Below are 14,228 nucleotides of genomic sequence, written 5' to 3'. Positions count from 1 at the left end.
TTGTTTTTCTGGGGTTTTATCTTGTTCCTTCATCTGGTACATAGCCCTCTGCCTTTTCATCTTGTCTATCTTTCTGTGAATGTGGTTTTTGCTCCACAGGCTGCAGGATTATAGTTCTTCTTGCTTCTGCTCTAGCACATTTTTTAACTTTCCATTTATTTTCTGATATTTTTCTGGTTGCAAGAAAATTCCTTCCCCGTGATATGTTGTTTGTATTTGTTTTTACCTGCTGATATCTTATTTCCACATCCACTTTAAGTTCTTCTACAGAGCCCTTTTAAAGTAGACATAAGCTTTCAATCTTGTTCTTTTGTCATCATTTTTTAATCTATTTTTATTTTTATTTTTCTTAAGTTTTTAAATTTCTTTTTGGCTGTGTTGGGTCTTCATTGCTGCACGCAGGCTTTCTCTAGTTGTGGCGAACAGAGGCTACTCTTCCGTGTGGTGCGCGGGTTTCTCACTGTGGTGGTTTCTCTTATTGTGGAGCACGGGCTCTAGGGGCGCGGGCTTCAGTAGTTGCATCACGCGGGCTCAGTAGTTGTGGTGCATGGGCTTCAGTAGTTGTGGCACACGGGCTCTAGAGCACAGGCTCAGTAGTTGTGGTGCATGGGCCGAGTTGCTCCGTGGCACGTGGGGTCTTCCCAGACCAGGCATTGAACCCATGTCCCCTGCATTTGGCAGGCGGATTCTTAACCACTGCGCCACCAGGGAAGTCCCAGTCATCCATTTTTTAAAAATAAATTAGCAATTAATAAAATTAATTTTTCTGTTCATGTACAGTTCTATGGAATTGGGGAGGTGGTGGTTACTTTTATTTATTTTTTTAAATTCTTATTGGAGTATAGCATGTTTTTAAATTAAACTGAGAGTAGGATGAGGGGTAGTGTTTGGTTTATTATTATACAAAACAGTTGAATTATTATTACTATAAAGTTGTTGACTAGATTTTATTACCTGGAAACATACATTTATACCCAGGTATAAATTATAAACATTAAGTACCAACCAAACATACTGACCCCTATTAATACTTTTTATAATTTTCCTGACATAGATATTTTTGGAAATAATATCTCTTCTTGTGGAAAAAAAAAAAAAAAACGGATTTATCTGAAGTTTAGTGCCCATTCAGTTTATTTTCCTTACATTTAAATTAAAATAAACACCTTTTTAAAAATAATTTTTTGAGGTGAAGTTCACATAACATAAATTTAACTCTTAAAGTCAACAATTCAGTGACATTTAGTACATTCACAATGGTATGCAATCACCACCTCTGTCCAGTTTCAAAATATACTTTTTTATTATAAAAAAATTTAATCATTTAATTCAGGGATGAGGTTGGAATTCACCTTTTTTTTTTTTTTAAATACTTTCTAAATTTTCAACCATAAACATGCATTGCTTTTATATTCCACCCCCTGCCCCCAAAAAAACTTCAAATTTAAAAGGATGCAGCAATATGTCATCCTCCTAGAGAAGTCTTCCCTGACTCAGGCCGCTAACTTAGGAATTCCTTCCTCCTTTTCCTTCAACTTCCTCAGAAGTTATATACCTCCATTTTAAGACTTACATTTTATTATGCCTATTTTCCTTTCTAGCTCCCTTTGAGGCAAGAACTGTAACTTTTCATATATGTATTCTGAATTCTTCATCCTGTAGTAGTTGCTTAATAAAGATATTTGTGAAAGAGGAAAAGAAGCAAAGAAAGAGAAATTTTCTTAAGATAGACATTGCCAGCCATCTATCTCAATAATTAGAATGATACTTGGGAACCAGTCTAGTCCTTTCCTGAAAGTCTTAGGTAATGCCAATTTCTTAAATCAAAGTAAAATTTGAGGGAAATATCAACTGAACAAGCAAAGAAAGGTGGCTTACGTGAACTAAGTCAAACCAGGCACAGAATTCCCATTGGGCAAAGACAAGGAGACCATGGGTAAAAATGGAAACACCAGAGTGGGGGGTCATTGTTACGTAGAATGTGGAGATATTTATAAAATAACATGATGCCAAAATACAGGGCTGAACCTAAGCCTCAGCCTCAAGGGCTTGGGAAAGGCCATCCAGAGGATGGGGAGAGGGAAAGTGGTGGAAAGAAAGGCAGTGGGAGCTCCATATAATAAGTATAGTGGAATCGGGCCAGGTAAGAGTGTACCTCTGGCTGTAATACAGAAGCTTCTTTTTTCCCTTAAGCTTTATATTAATCACTTTTTCTCTGTATTTTATAATGTTTTGACATCTTAAAAAGCTTGCTGGCTGGGAAGAGACTGGACTACCAGTGCTTAGATATAGCAAGGGCTCAGCTGGGAGCACAACTTTTATATGGAAACCAACCAATCCTGAGTTTATATGATCAACCACCTTGTTATCTAATTCTCACACACCAAGCCAGTATTTCCCCTGCCCTAAACCACCCAGACAACTAGAAACCACCCCTACAGCCCAGAGTCTGCTGGAATCACTCAGACTAGCCAGTGGTAAGCTGTTTACTCTGTCCTGCCTTGTCTTTCCCATGGAAACCCCAATAAGGGTTCTGGCCTTGGCTTTCCCCTCACTCCTGTCTTTTGTTTCCTGACCAGAACCTGGTGCTTCCCCTGTGGCCCCATATGGCATGGTGTGCCCCCTTCTCTTGGGAAATGTAAGGAATAAATTCTTCCTTCAATGGCATTGACCTCTCCATACCATCACTCAGTCACCTCCATAAATTAAAATCCTGGAATCGCTTTCTTTAACATCTCTCCACGAAATTTCCTTTACCTCCAATCTTTTAGTTCTTATTATTTATATACTTTTAAGCCTTCAGATGCATCAAAAAGCTGGTGGAAACATACCATCACCATGCAGTGAAAACCTCAATAACCTCCTTTATGGCCTGTAAATCTTGCACCCTCTTGTATATTTCATGGACATGTAGCAGATACAACTTTACGATGCGTATTACAAAGGAGCATCAAACTATTTTTAGTCACGTCTTCCTGTAAAAGCAAAACCAAAGTTGCTCTTCGCATGTAACATGGACAACACAGGACCCCAAGTGCCCCCATTTCCTGCCCATTTTCTTTGGAACTAATGATGTCCCTGGGTTCCCCAATCACAAGTCCCCATTAAAGTATTCCAGTTTCTTCCCCCACCCCACAGCATACTGACAAAGGGTGTTCCCTGTGTGCCAGTAAAAGAGCAAAAGGAATTGGATGACCCTGGCACACCACAGTCACCTCTGGGTGGGCACACAGAGCTCCTGACCCACTCACCTGCCAACAGTGGACAGAAACGGCGGCCACTGGGGCCCAGAATACATTATTAGTGGTTACTGGCCATAGTACAATCCTGCTTGTTTACATCTAATGAGTGTTTATATATATTTCTAAGTAGATACTACTCTGATGAGTAGTAGTCCCACAGTTAATTTGCACTGAGTATTTGAAAAGTGTTTTCTTTTTTAGGAATTCTTTGCCATGCCTGTTACCATTTACATTTTGCCTCTGAAGCTGAAGGTACAACAAAATAAATGTAAAAGAGAAATGAAACAAAGAAATAGATATAGAGAAGATGAGATGAATGGATAAAGATGTGGCATATGTTTACAATGGAACACTACTCAGCCATGAAAAAGAATAAGATTCTGCCATTTGCAGCAACATGGATGGACCTAGAGGGTATTATTCTTAGTAAAATAAGTCAGATGGAGAAAGACAAATACTCTGTAATCACTTATATGTGGAATCTAAAGTGTAAAACAAAAAAATGCATATAGCAAAACAGAAACAGACTCACAGATACAAAGGACAAACCACTGGTTACCAGTGGGAATAGGAAAGGGGGCAGGGGCAAGATAGGTATATGGGATTAAGAGATACAAACTACTGTGTATAAAATAAATAAGCAACAAGGATATATTATGCAGCACAGGGAAATATAGCTATTATTTTGTAATAACTTTAAATGGAGTATAATCTATAAAGATATTGAATCACTATATTGCACACACAAAACTAATGTAATATTGTAAATCAACTATATCAATACTTCAATTAAAAAAAGAAAAATAAATTCATCATATTTCCTTGAAAAAAAAGAAATAGAGAAGATGTAAATAGAGCAGAACGTCAAAGCCAGAGAAAAGAATTAAATATTTCTGTGAGATTCTTCCTGGGCTTCAAATTTGACCCTCAGTTTCCTGGCCACCAAAGCAGAAAGTTGTATAATCATCATTAGCAGAAACATTCTAATTTCCTTGTGGAAAACAAAGCTTTTCTTAACTATGTTCTAGAGCAGTGATTCTCACAGTGTGGTCCTTGGACCATCAGCATCAGTATCACCTGAGAACTTGTTAAAATGCAGATTCTCAGGCCACACCTCAGGCTTCCTGAATCAGACACTCTGGGCTGGGGTCCAGCACTCTGGGTTTTCAGAAGCCCCCGTGGTGCTTCCTAGGTAGGCGAAGTGTGAGAACTCTGTTCTCAAGAAATAGGGTTTTATATAAAGGCCACTGAACAATGCTCTTATGGCAAATATGGGGAATTCAAGCAACAGCTTTCAGTAGAAGCTGCAAACCTAAAGCTAAAGTGCAATTCAGCAAAAGAGCAAAGGCAAAACACAAGAGGCTAAGATGGCATGTCCCAGGCACGTGGCTTTTGGTGATCTCTCTTTGCTGAGTCAAGTATTGCCTCTAACATATTCCATGCTATACTAGGTTTTAAAACACCTAGCAAAGAGCCACATGCAATGGTTCTTTGTTCTTAGGCAACTCAAATTCAGAATTGATTCCCTCTGCCCCTCTATTCCTCTCTCCATCATCTGAGGTTGAAACCCTGAAACCGACTTTGGTACCTCCCTCCCCATCATTCCCATAGCAGTTGCCACATTCTATAGACACAACCTCTTCCTTCCCTCCTCATCATTCAATAATTCAGTCTTCAAATATTTACTGAGTATCTACTAGATGGTGGGAATTTATCAGGGAACATGACGGACAAAAAGTCCTTGCCTTCATGGAGCTTACTTTCTCATTACTGAGACTATAAATAAGATAAGTAAAATACATAGTATACTACATAGTGATGAGTGCTAAGGAGAAAAATAAAGCAGAGGAAGAGATAAGCTTTGGAGAGGAAGGTAGAAATTTTTAAATATGGTGGCCAAGCAAGGCCTCATTGAAAAGGGACCATTTGAGTAATACCCTGAAGGAGGCAAGAGGGTGTGGGAGACAGCATTCCCCACACGGGAATGGCAAGAGCAAAGGCCCTGAGGTGAGAGTGTGCTGGCGGATTTGAGGACCAGTGATGAGCCCAATGTGGTTGAAGTAGAATGAACAAATGGGATTAGTAGAATGAACAAATGGGATTGCAAGAATGATATGGGGGCAGGCAGGGGTTAGACTGGGAGGCCACAGAAGCTTTAAGCAGAGGAGTGGCATTTCAACAGGATCCTTCTGGCTGCAGAGTTGAAAGCAACTGAAAGGGGACAAGGAGGGAATTCCCTGGCGGTCCAGTGGTTAGGGCTCTGCGTTTCCATTGCAGGGGGCATGGGTTAGATCCTGGTCAGGGAGCTAAGATCCCATCCCAGCGTGGCCGAAAAAAAAAAAAAAAACAATTTAGCACGCTACTGTCCTTTCCATCTGTACTAAGCAAAACCATCATCACCTCTCTCGGGCTCTGTCGGTAGCTTTCTAGCTGGGCGCCCTCCTTCCATTCCACTCCCTTCCCTCCCTCATCTACCTAATAGAGTGCTTGCCAAAGGCTGCTCAAACCTCCCCACTGCTCATCTGGGCCAAACTCAGTTAAGGTTAGAACTCTCTACGCACAATATGGTCCCACCTTACCCTCCCAACCTTACCTCCCAGGCTTCCACCATGCACATCCAACACACCAACCACAATACACTAGCTCAGTACACTGCATTTTCAAATACATCACCCCAGTCTGACCTTCTTGCCTTTGCTCTCTCTGACTGGAATACCCACACCATCCCACCTCCACCTACTGACATTCTCCCAGTCTTCCAAGGTCCATCACAAATCCCACCTCCTCCATGAAACCTCTCCTGATCCCCCAACTAGATGTTCCCTCGCCTGCCTCTGACTCTCACACCATCTTCCTTTCTGGCCATTAGCATATTTCCATCTGTACTTGTCCTGTCTCCCTCAATGGACTATAAGCTCTCTGAGGGCAAACCATGGCTCACTCATCTTCTGATCTGCCACAGCTTGGGGTACAGCTGATTCTACAGAGTGAATAGTCATTGAATTAAATGATGACAACATCACCCTCTAGTGATCAATACTCTATAACTTCCAATAGCCTCTTTAAATCAGTGCATCACCTCAGAGTAGCTATTTTACTTAGGATGACAAATATATTCTACTTGAACACAAACAAAAGTCTAGCAGAGAAAGTCTGTTATACTTTATGCTAATTAATAATGCCAAGTAATGAAGCTTAAAAGGTTAAAAGTGGACACAAAAATAAACATTTTCGGGCTTCCCTGGTGGCGCAGTGGTTGAGAATCTGCCTGCCATTGCAGGAGACACAGGTTCGAGCCCTGGTCTGGGAGGATCCCACATGCCACGGAGCAACTGGGCCCGTGAGCCACAATTACTGAGCCTGTGCGTCTGGAGCCTGTGCTCCGCAACAAGAGAGGCCGCGATAGTGAGAGGCCCGCGCACCGCGATGAAGAGTGGCCCCCGCTTGCCACAACTAGAGAAAGCCCTCGCACAGAAACGAAGACCCAACACAGCCATAAATAAATAAATAAATAAATTTGAGAAAAATATAAAATAGAATAAACATTTTCTTACGATTAACTGCTACCAAAAGCTTTCTGTTTAGAAAAATATCCAGTTAGAGTTAGAAGGCTTTTTAAATGCTGGACCTCAAACCTCAGGAAAATTGATCCACTTAAATATTTTAACCGTTTATTTTTATGGGTAAGATGTTGAAGCAATCAATGCTAATCTCTTTATGGGAAGGTGATGCAGACACACTAAAAATTCTACTTTCTCCTTTGTGGTGTTTTGAAACAGTCCTATTCCTGCATAATTTATAATAAGAATCTAGAAACACAGAGTCAGATTTTCCCAATGTCTATCATTCAAATGTGGAGGCAGAGGGTAGAAAGTGTAGTGTATTTTCTTCTTGCATTCTCTGCAATAAAACTTCTCAAAGAGCACCATTCTGTATGGCGTAAGTCATTTTTGTTTTTAGGAACTAAGAAATACTAACTTGGCCACCTTTCCACCTTCTCTTTGAAGAAGCTAATATTGATGCACAGATTTCAAATATAAAATAAAGACTAAAAGGAGCCTTATTCCAAAAAACAGGACGAGGAAAAAGAAGATCTGGGAATCAAACTCAGATTTAACTCAAAATGAAATCTTAGCAACCACTCTTTCATTCAAGACCTAAATAATGAATCTCAGCTTTGTAATACAAATTATGTCCATGATGGAATGATTCCCAGAGATTCAATTGATCCTTTTGAAAATCAGATTAAATATTAGACTGCCATTTCCTATAGGTGAAGGTATTAGAAACCAAAATGTGCAAGATATATGTGAATTAATTTTAAATATTGTATTTGAACATTATTCCAATGTCATCAATATCACTTGAATAATTTTTAGCACAACATTTTCACTTTATATTCCCATTTAAACAGGATTCCTTTCTAACAAAAGAAAGTGTCTCTGGAAGTTCCAGTCTAGATACAATTAGAGAATCCAGTGCAAGTAGAAGTAATAAAATAAACCAGCTCTGCGTCCTAATCAGGAAGGTTCACTGCCGAAGTAAGATCAGTCATCATAATCAAGGCATAGAGTGAAAAAGTTGAGAATTAATCAGAAATACTGACAAGAAAACCAGAATGAAAATGGATTTTATAAACCAACTACCCATCACTGTCAAAAGACTCCTCTTATTCTTTCCTCTAAAAGAAAATATCCTGAACCATCAAATTGAACATAGAAAAGAGGGAGAAGAACAATCCTTAGCAGTACAAGAAGACATCCAATAAAATAGTACATAGATTCAATTCTGAAGAATAATTTTAAAATCCCGTGATGGCTTTTACCACTTTTGAACCTGCCTGCCTAAGTGAGCTTTCCCCCAAAAGCAGGAGTTGAGTTAAGGATTCAAGGCCAAACAGTTTATTTGGGAGATTCAGGAAACACTGGATGGGAGTGTTGACGTGATGCACAGGAAGAAAGGGCGGCTTACAAAGGATGTAGAGACATACCTCAGGATTGTCTCACCCATGAGGGGATGGAGCTGGGATGTTTATCAGCCATTGGTTAAGATGGCTTTAGGCGTGGGAGGCCAGGGTGTTAATTCCTTGGCACTTGAAATCGGCAGGAGTCAAGCACTTTCCCAGCCTACAGAGAAGACCTTCAGGCAAAAGAAGACCCACAGACCTTTAGGAGGTCCTCCACCTTGACAACGGGGAGGTCCCACAGTACAGATGGGGCACTGAAAGCATTGTCCACACAGGCTCCTCCAAGGACTTCATTCCCATCAACGGTTGTGTCCGCTGCTGGTATTTCATATCCGTCTTCTCTCTCCCTTTTCTCTACTATCCAACAGAGCATATATTCCACATTCGAGCCATCTACCTCTAAGCTATAAAATATACCATTTTAGCTTAGCCTTTATTTCCCCCCTTGAGTCTACTTTATATTCTCTGTAAATTAAAACTCTTAGTCTGTTCCTATGTTGTAAATTTTTTAACATCAACTTTGCTCTCAACTGGGTTGTTTAAAAAAAAAAGTCACTCCCTTGGTAGTATTACGGTCCCTCATGCATCCATGAAAAATGATGGACTGGTCCACAGGGTAAGAGCTACCATCCAGAGAATCTTTTATGTTATGAGAGCAGAAGAGGTAATTTTGGCAGTTCCAAAAGTACACATTGTCCCAAAATAATGAGAAGGGAGCGGGGAAGGCAAATCTAAAACTTAACTGGGAAGAAGCATTTCCAATGAAATGTCACTTCACTGCTTTGAACAAATATAGTCTTTAAAAATAGTCCAATCTAACCATTCTTAGGCTGCAGGGACAGTTCCATAATATATTAGTAACTTCCTTCTAGGCCTGAAAGGTTCCTCTTTGCCTTTACTGTATACATAGTCAAAATGAGATGATAATGTGCCTAGGTAAATTTACCCTAAAACAACCTTAACTGATGTAAGCATTTGATAAGTATTATACTTCATAAGTTAGAAAAATCAATTCAGAGAATTCAAGAAATAGACAGGAACTAATGGGAATGTAGCATTATAGGTTTCTTGGAATAAAGGGATTTATTGCCATTCAACAGAGGTATTGAATATGGAACAAAAATGGCTTGGTTAAGATTAAGTTGTTTAGATTTGAGATTGCCTAATCTGGCTCTAATAAAGTCATTATTTTTAAGAGAGATAAAAATGAAAAAATAGACCAGTACACATCACTGAAACTCTCTGGACGTTTTTATGCTGGGTTTGGAGACCCATCCCCTGGTTGCCCTTCTCCATGGCCACTTTCAAGCTTTGACAGAGCCACTGTTGAACAAGATGCTTTCCTAGGGGTAAGTTTTATATTTATGTAAGGATCAGGCCACACTACCAAACCCATGGTTCCCTGAGACAAACCATCCATTGTATAATGCAATAATTATTTTAAAAATCAGACATCTCTAATTACAGTATGAAGTCTTCACCTTTAGAATCTAAATCAGTGCTTCTCAAACTATCTGTGACGAAGGACTATTTTTTAATTATTATTTCTAGTCTATTGTTACTGATACTTTTGCAAGATACATTAAAGATGAATTACTAGAAAATGAAAATTTTAAAACATACAAAATTTAAGTCCAATTTTTTATCGTTGTTATTAGATTCAACAGACACATAATTACTGTCAAAATTTTTTTTTAAGTTTCTCAACATTTACTCTCAATTTCAGCCCATATTCTGTCACAGACCAGTAACTGCTGGTGGGCAGCAGTGGCTGGGGACCACACTTTGAGTAGCACTGATCTGAAGTGCCATGCACGTATTTATTCAAAAGATATACATTACCTCTGACATCCTTTCCAAATCCTATAGAAGAAACTTTTTTGTCCACTTCTTCACAATTGTTTGGTTTCTCCTTCATAACGTCATCGTCACCAGCAACATCAGGAGAGTATTTTTTCTTTCTCTTTTTCTTGTGTCGAGGAGGAAGCTTTTTTGGAAAAGTAAACATTGGGAATATCACAAGAAACATTGCAATGGCACAAAGGAGGAATCCACTCCACCTAAAAAATTGGGAAATGTGAATAGCATTTATGGCTTTGGTATTATGAGTGTGAACAAATTAGCAAAGTAGAAGTTCGTGGTGATAAATTTCTCCAGAGAGAACTTTTTACCTTCATCAAGTGTACAGCAGTAAGAAGTTAGACAACTTAAGAAAATATAGTATGGAATCCTCCCTTTCTGCGGTATAAATGAGAAATCTATGCAGTAATTATACTAGTATTATAATGACTATTACAATCAGCTGCCTGACTAGAATTTCATTCAATTCAAGTATTTTTGAGCACATATATGTTAGTTCTGCTAATTAACATTGTTAGTCCTACTACAGTGTGCATCTTATAATAAATCAATAGCCCATAAATTTAAGAGAAAAATAATATAGAGTCTATAGCATGCTTTCTGGACCAATATGGACACTTTTTTCTTAGAAGAAAACCATTAATATCTGGTATGAAATGTATTTCAAATTGCTGACGGCATTCAAATATTTTTCTGCAAGCGCTTAAGAATGTATTAACCCTTCTTAGCTGGCCTTCCCAAACTTAACCAAGTTATGAGTGGAGCTGAAGACATTTACACTCAATCTTTGCCTTCAAGAACTTACAATCTGCTTGTAAAGCGAGCTAAAGATATAAGAAATGATTCCAAGCAATTCCAAGAAATGCAAGAATGTATACAATTGTTAGATCATGTGGTATAGAAGATGAATGTTATAAAAATTCAGAAGGGAAATCAATGTGTCAGACACAAAATTACTCTGTCAAAATTTTTTTTAAGTTTCTCAGTATTTACTCTCAATTTCAGCCCATATTCTGTCACAGACCAGTAACTGCTGGTGGGCAGCAGTGGACGGGGACCACACTTTGAGTAGCACTGATCTGGAACTTGGGAAGTGGAACTTGAGCTATGCAGAATCGAGATTCTGTCTTCAGACTCATCTGAGGTTGCCATGCTGAGGAAACTAGGAAGCAAATACAGAGTAGATCTCTAATTCTAGTCCTGTATTAGAACATGTGTTAAGGCATTGGGCTTCTTGCCTGCATAATTCCCCAAGGGCAATTTTTCAGTCCCCTTTCAACCTTTTCTTAGCAAATAGAGGTCCCTGGTCCTGCCTAACAGGGTCACTAACTTTCCAACTAGGATTCCTCAACTCCAAACTCTGTCCTCAAAGTTTCCAAGTTCATAAACGCTCAGATTCTGGCCTCTGTATCAATACTTTCCCATCCATTGTTATCAGAACGCAAACAGCATTCAAAGCATTCATGTTGAACATAACCCAGTAAGAATACAGACCAACTGCAAAGTGAAAATTCATTTTTAGAAAATAAGTGTTTGTATTAAAATGCTGTTATCAGCTGCTAAAGGTCACAGCTTAACTGAGAGAATGATTCCTAGAACCAGTCATTAATAATCCAGTGTGCTATTTTCAAAGATACTTAACATTATATCCAATTAAGATATAAAAGCAATCAGAAAAAGGTTTTATTTTTAGAAGACTGCTCAGGGCAGACTTCCAGCAATCTCAGTGATTTAGTATTTAATCACGAACCCAGTGCCTAGCACAGGTTAGGTACTCAAAAAATTTCCTAAGTAAATAAATTGAATGAGATAGGTGTTTTAAAAACAGAGCCATCTGTCTGCAGGGACATAGCTATGATAATATCTGGCCCTTTTTGTACTTGGCTGCATATGAGGACTTTACTAACCCAGCCCTGCCATTACCTTTCTTGAATTTCTTTCTGCAAACTCTGCATTCAAGTCCCCTGAACCCCTTAGTTTCCTGGACCTCTCATGCCCTCTCCAGAAGAGGGCAGGCAGCAGACTATAAGGGGCAATTCTTGAGCTGTGCCTTCAGACTGACCTGGGTTTTTATCCTGTCTTTCCCACTTACTAGCTCTAAGATCTTGGGGAAATTAGTTTGCTTTTCCGAACAGGTTTTCTCATCTGAAAGGAAAGTAATAATAACTTTTGTGGGGGGGGGGTCATCAAAATTAATAAGACAATGTATAAAACCTAATAAAATGCCTGCCCCCAAAGCAACAATAAATTCACGGTAGCTAGTTTTGTTTTTTATGTAGATCTGCACTCAGGGCTCCCACCTCCACCCAGAGCCATTGACTTAAAATTATATGCAAACATTAAAGATACACTCTGAGTACCACAAAGGGAGAAAGTAACAGAAGAAGGGAAAGAATTATAGTGAATAGAAAAAAAATAAAAAAATGTTTAGGGACATTTCTAAGCAGAGCAAATTGGTCTCCAGTAACATCGAAGTTAACACATGATATAATGGTGGTGCTAAAGAGGACGTTGAGAAAAGCTAAGTAAGGCAAGGAAGCGTGCATTATATGTTGGAAAAAGACACATCAGTAAGAGCTAAAATTGAAAAGCCAGGGCTTCTGACTCCCTTTCATGAAGCATTACTCAGAGACTATTCATGAAGGGAGGACAGTTAAGTACACTGACTAAAACCTGCACCCTGGACTCAATTTCTTGTCCAGCTCCCACTGACTCTGAGACTTTGGGCAAGGTGTTCAAGTCTCTGATCATCAATATCCTCATCTGCAAAATGGGCACACTCTTAGTGACTACATGTGGTTGTTATAAGGCTTCAATGAAAATGTTGGTAAAGCTCTTAGAATAATGCTTGATACATAGCACCCAATTAATATTAGCATTATTCACTCATTCCTTCCTTCCCTCTTCCAGCATATATTTACCAAAAAACCTATCATTGCCACTAGGCACCATAGAAACTAACATTGTATCAAATAACTCTGTCTTTGTTCAAGGTAGAAGTCTGTTACAAACAGAGCTACTCAATAAACAAAATTCATTTTCAAAGAGACCCCCTAGTATACATTTCTATATTGACAACTTTTATCATTTGTAGAATATTGAGCCATTAAAATGAATGAAACTACTTGAACATTGATTAAATTCAAAGGACTGAATAATAGCTAACACACATTATGTGGGAAGAACTGCTTAGAGCGCCACATACATAGACTCATTTATTGCCCACAACAACCCTATGAAGTAGGTACTGCAACTATTTCCATTTTATGGATCAAAAAACACCCCGAGGCCCAGGGAAGTTAAGTAACTTCCCCAAGGTCACACAGTTACTAGGTGGCAGACTGGGATTTAAAACCAGGGGAGTGTGGCTTCAGGGTCTGCACTCAGTTGTTCCACTTTGCTACCAACTGGGTTGATGTCTACTAGAAAACTTTTAGAAAACAGCATAAAGCACTTGTAATCTTAAAGCTCCTGCTTCCTTGCCTTCTCCTTGCCCCTGAGCTGTCCTCCTTGCCTTTCTCCTTCCAGATGTTCCCTTATTGCCATGCTCTTCTCATGGAAATCTATACAGAACACAGATTATACATGGGATGTTCAGAGATATATTTTAATAATCTAGTTTTCTGAGAACTTTTTAAAAAATCTTTACTCTGAATTATTTCAGAACTGCACAGAAAACAGTAGAGACCAAAAATTTCACTATTGACCAAGAACTTAAAATTCCTGTGTCATTCCCCTACTGCTGACAAGGGAACTCCCTTTTGCATGATTTGAAAATTCTACCAGGCCAGGCTCATCTAGATCTTAGCACTTCCACCTTCAAAGAGTATTTACTTATAAAAATAACAAGTGTTCTATAATTTAATTAATATTTATTAACTGCTTAGAAAATAGTGTTAAACATTATTCTCACACAGCTCAAGTTATGAGGTTATTAACTTATAATGAAACACAGAGGGAACAAAAGTAGTCTAAGAAACTCTTTAGAAAGTAATTACTTGACACTAGTTTCTAATTAATGAAACTCTCTGTTCTAAAATGAAAATTTCTTATCAATGTATGCCTATTACCCATCCATGTTTAATGAATTTGGGATGCCGATACTTTGAGCGAATGCTTGCAATCATGAAGAAATAACTCCTTATGTTCAAGTTGAGGAT

General features: G+C 38.8%; 1 protein-coding gene across 1 annotated transcript in view; it reads right to left on the bottom strand.

Moving 5' to 3' along the window:
- SLCO5A1 (solute carrier organic anion transporter family member 5A1) overlaps positions 1–14,228 on the bottom strand; it is a 123,188-nt gene that overhangs the window by 59,890 nt on the left and 49,070 nt on the right. The window contains exon 3 of the mRNA XM_036830374.1: positions 10,051–10,268. Coding sequence (XP_036686269.1) covers positions 10,051–10,268 — 218 coding nt within the window. The remainder of the gene's footprint in view (positions 1–10,050; positions 10,269–14,228) is intronic.

Source organism: Balaenoptera musculus, chromosome 17, assembly GCF_009873245.2.
Source record: "Balaenoptera musculus isolate JJ_BM4_2016_0621 chromosome 17, mBalMus1.pri.v3, whole genome shotgun sequence".
NCBI classification, from domain to species: domain Eukaryota; kingdom Metazoa; phylum Chordata; class Mammalia; order Artiodactyla; family Balaenopteridae; genus Balaenoptera; species Balaenoptera musculus.
Note: the sequence above shows the minus strand (reverse complement) of the source record. Positions and strands in the feature narration are given on the sequence as shown.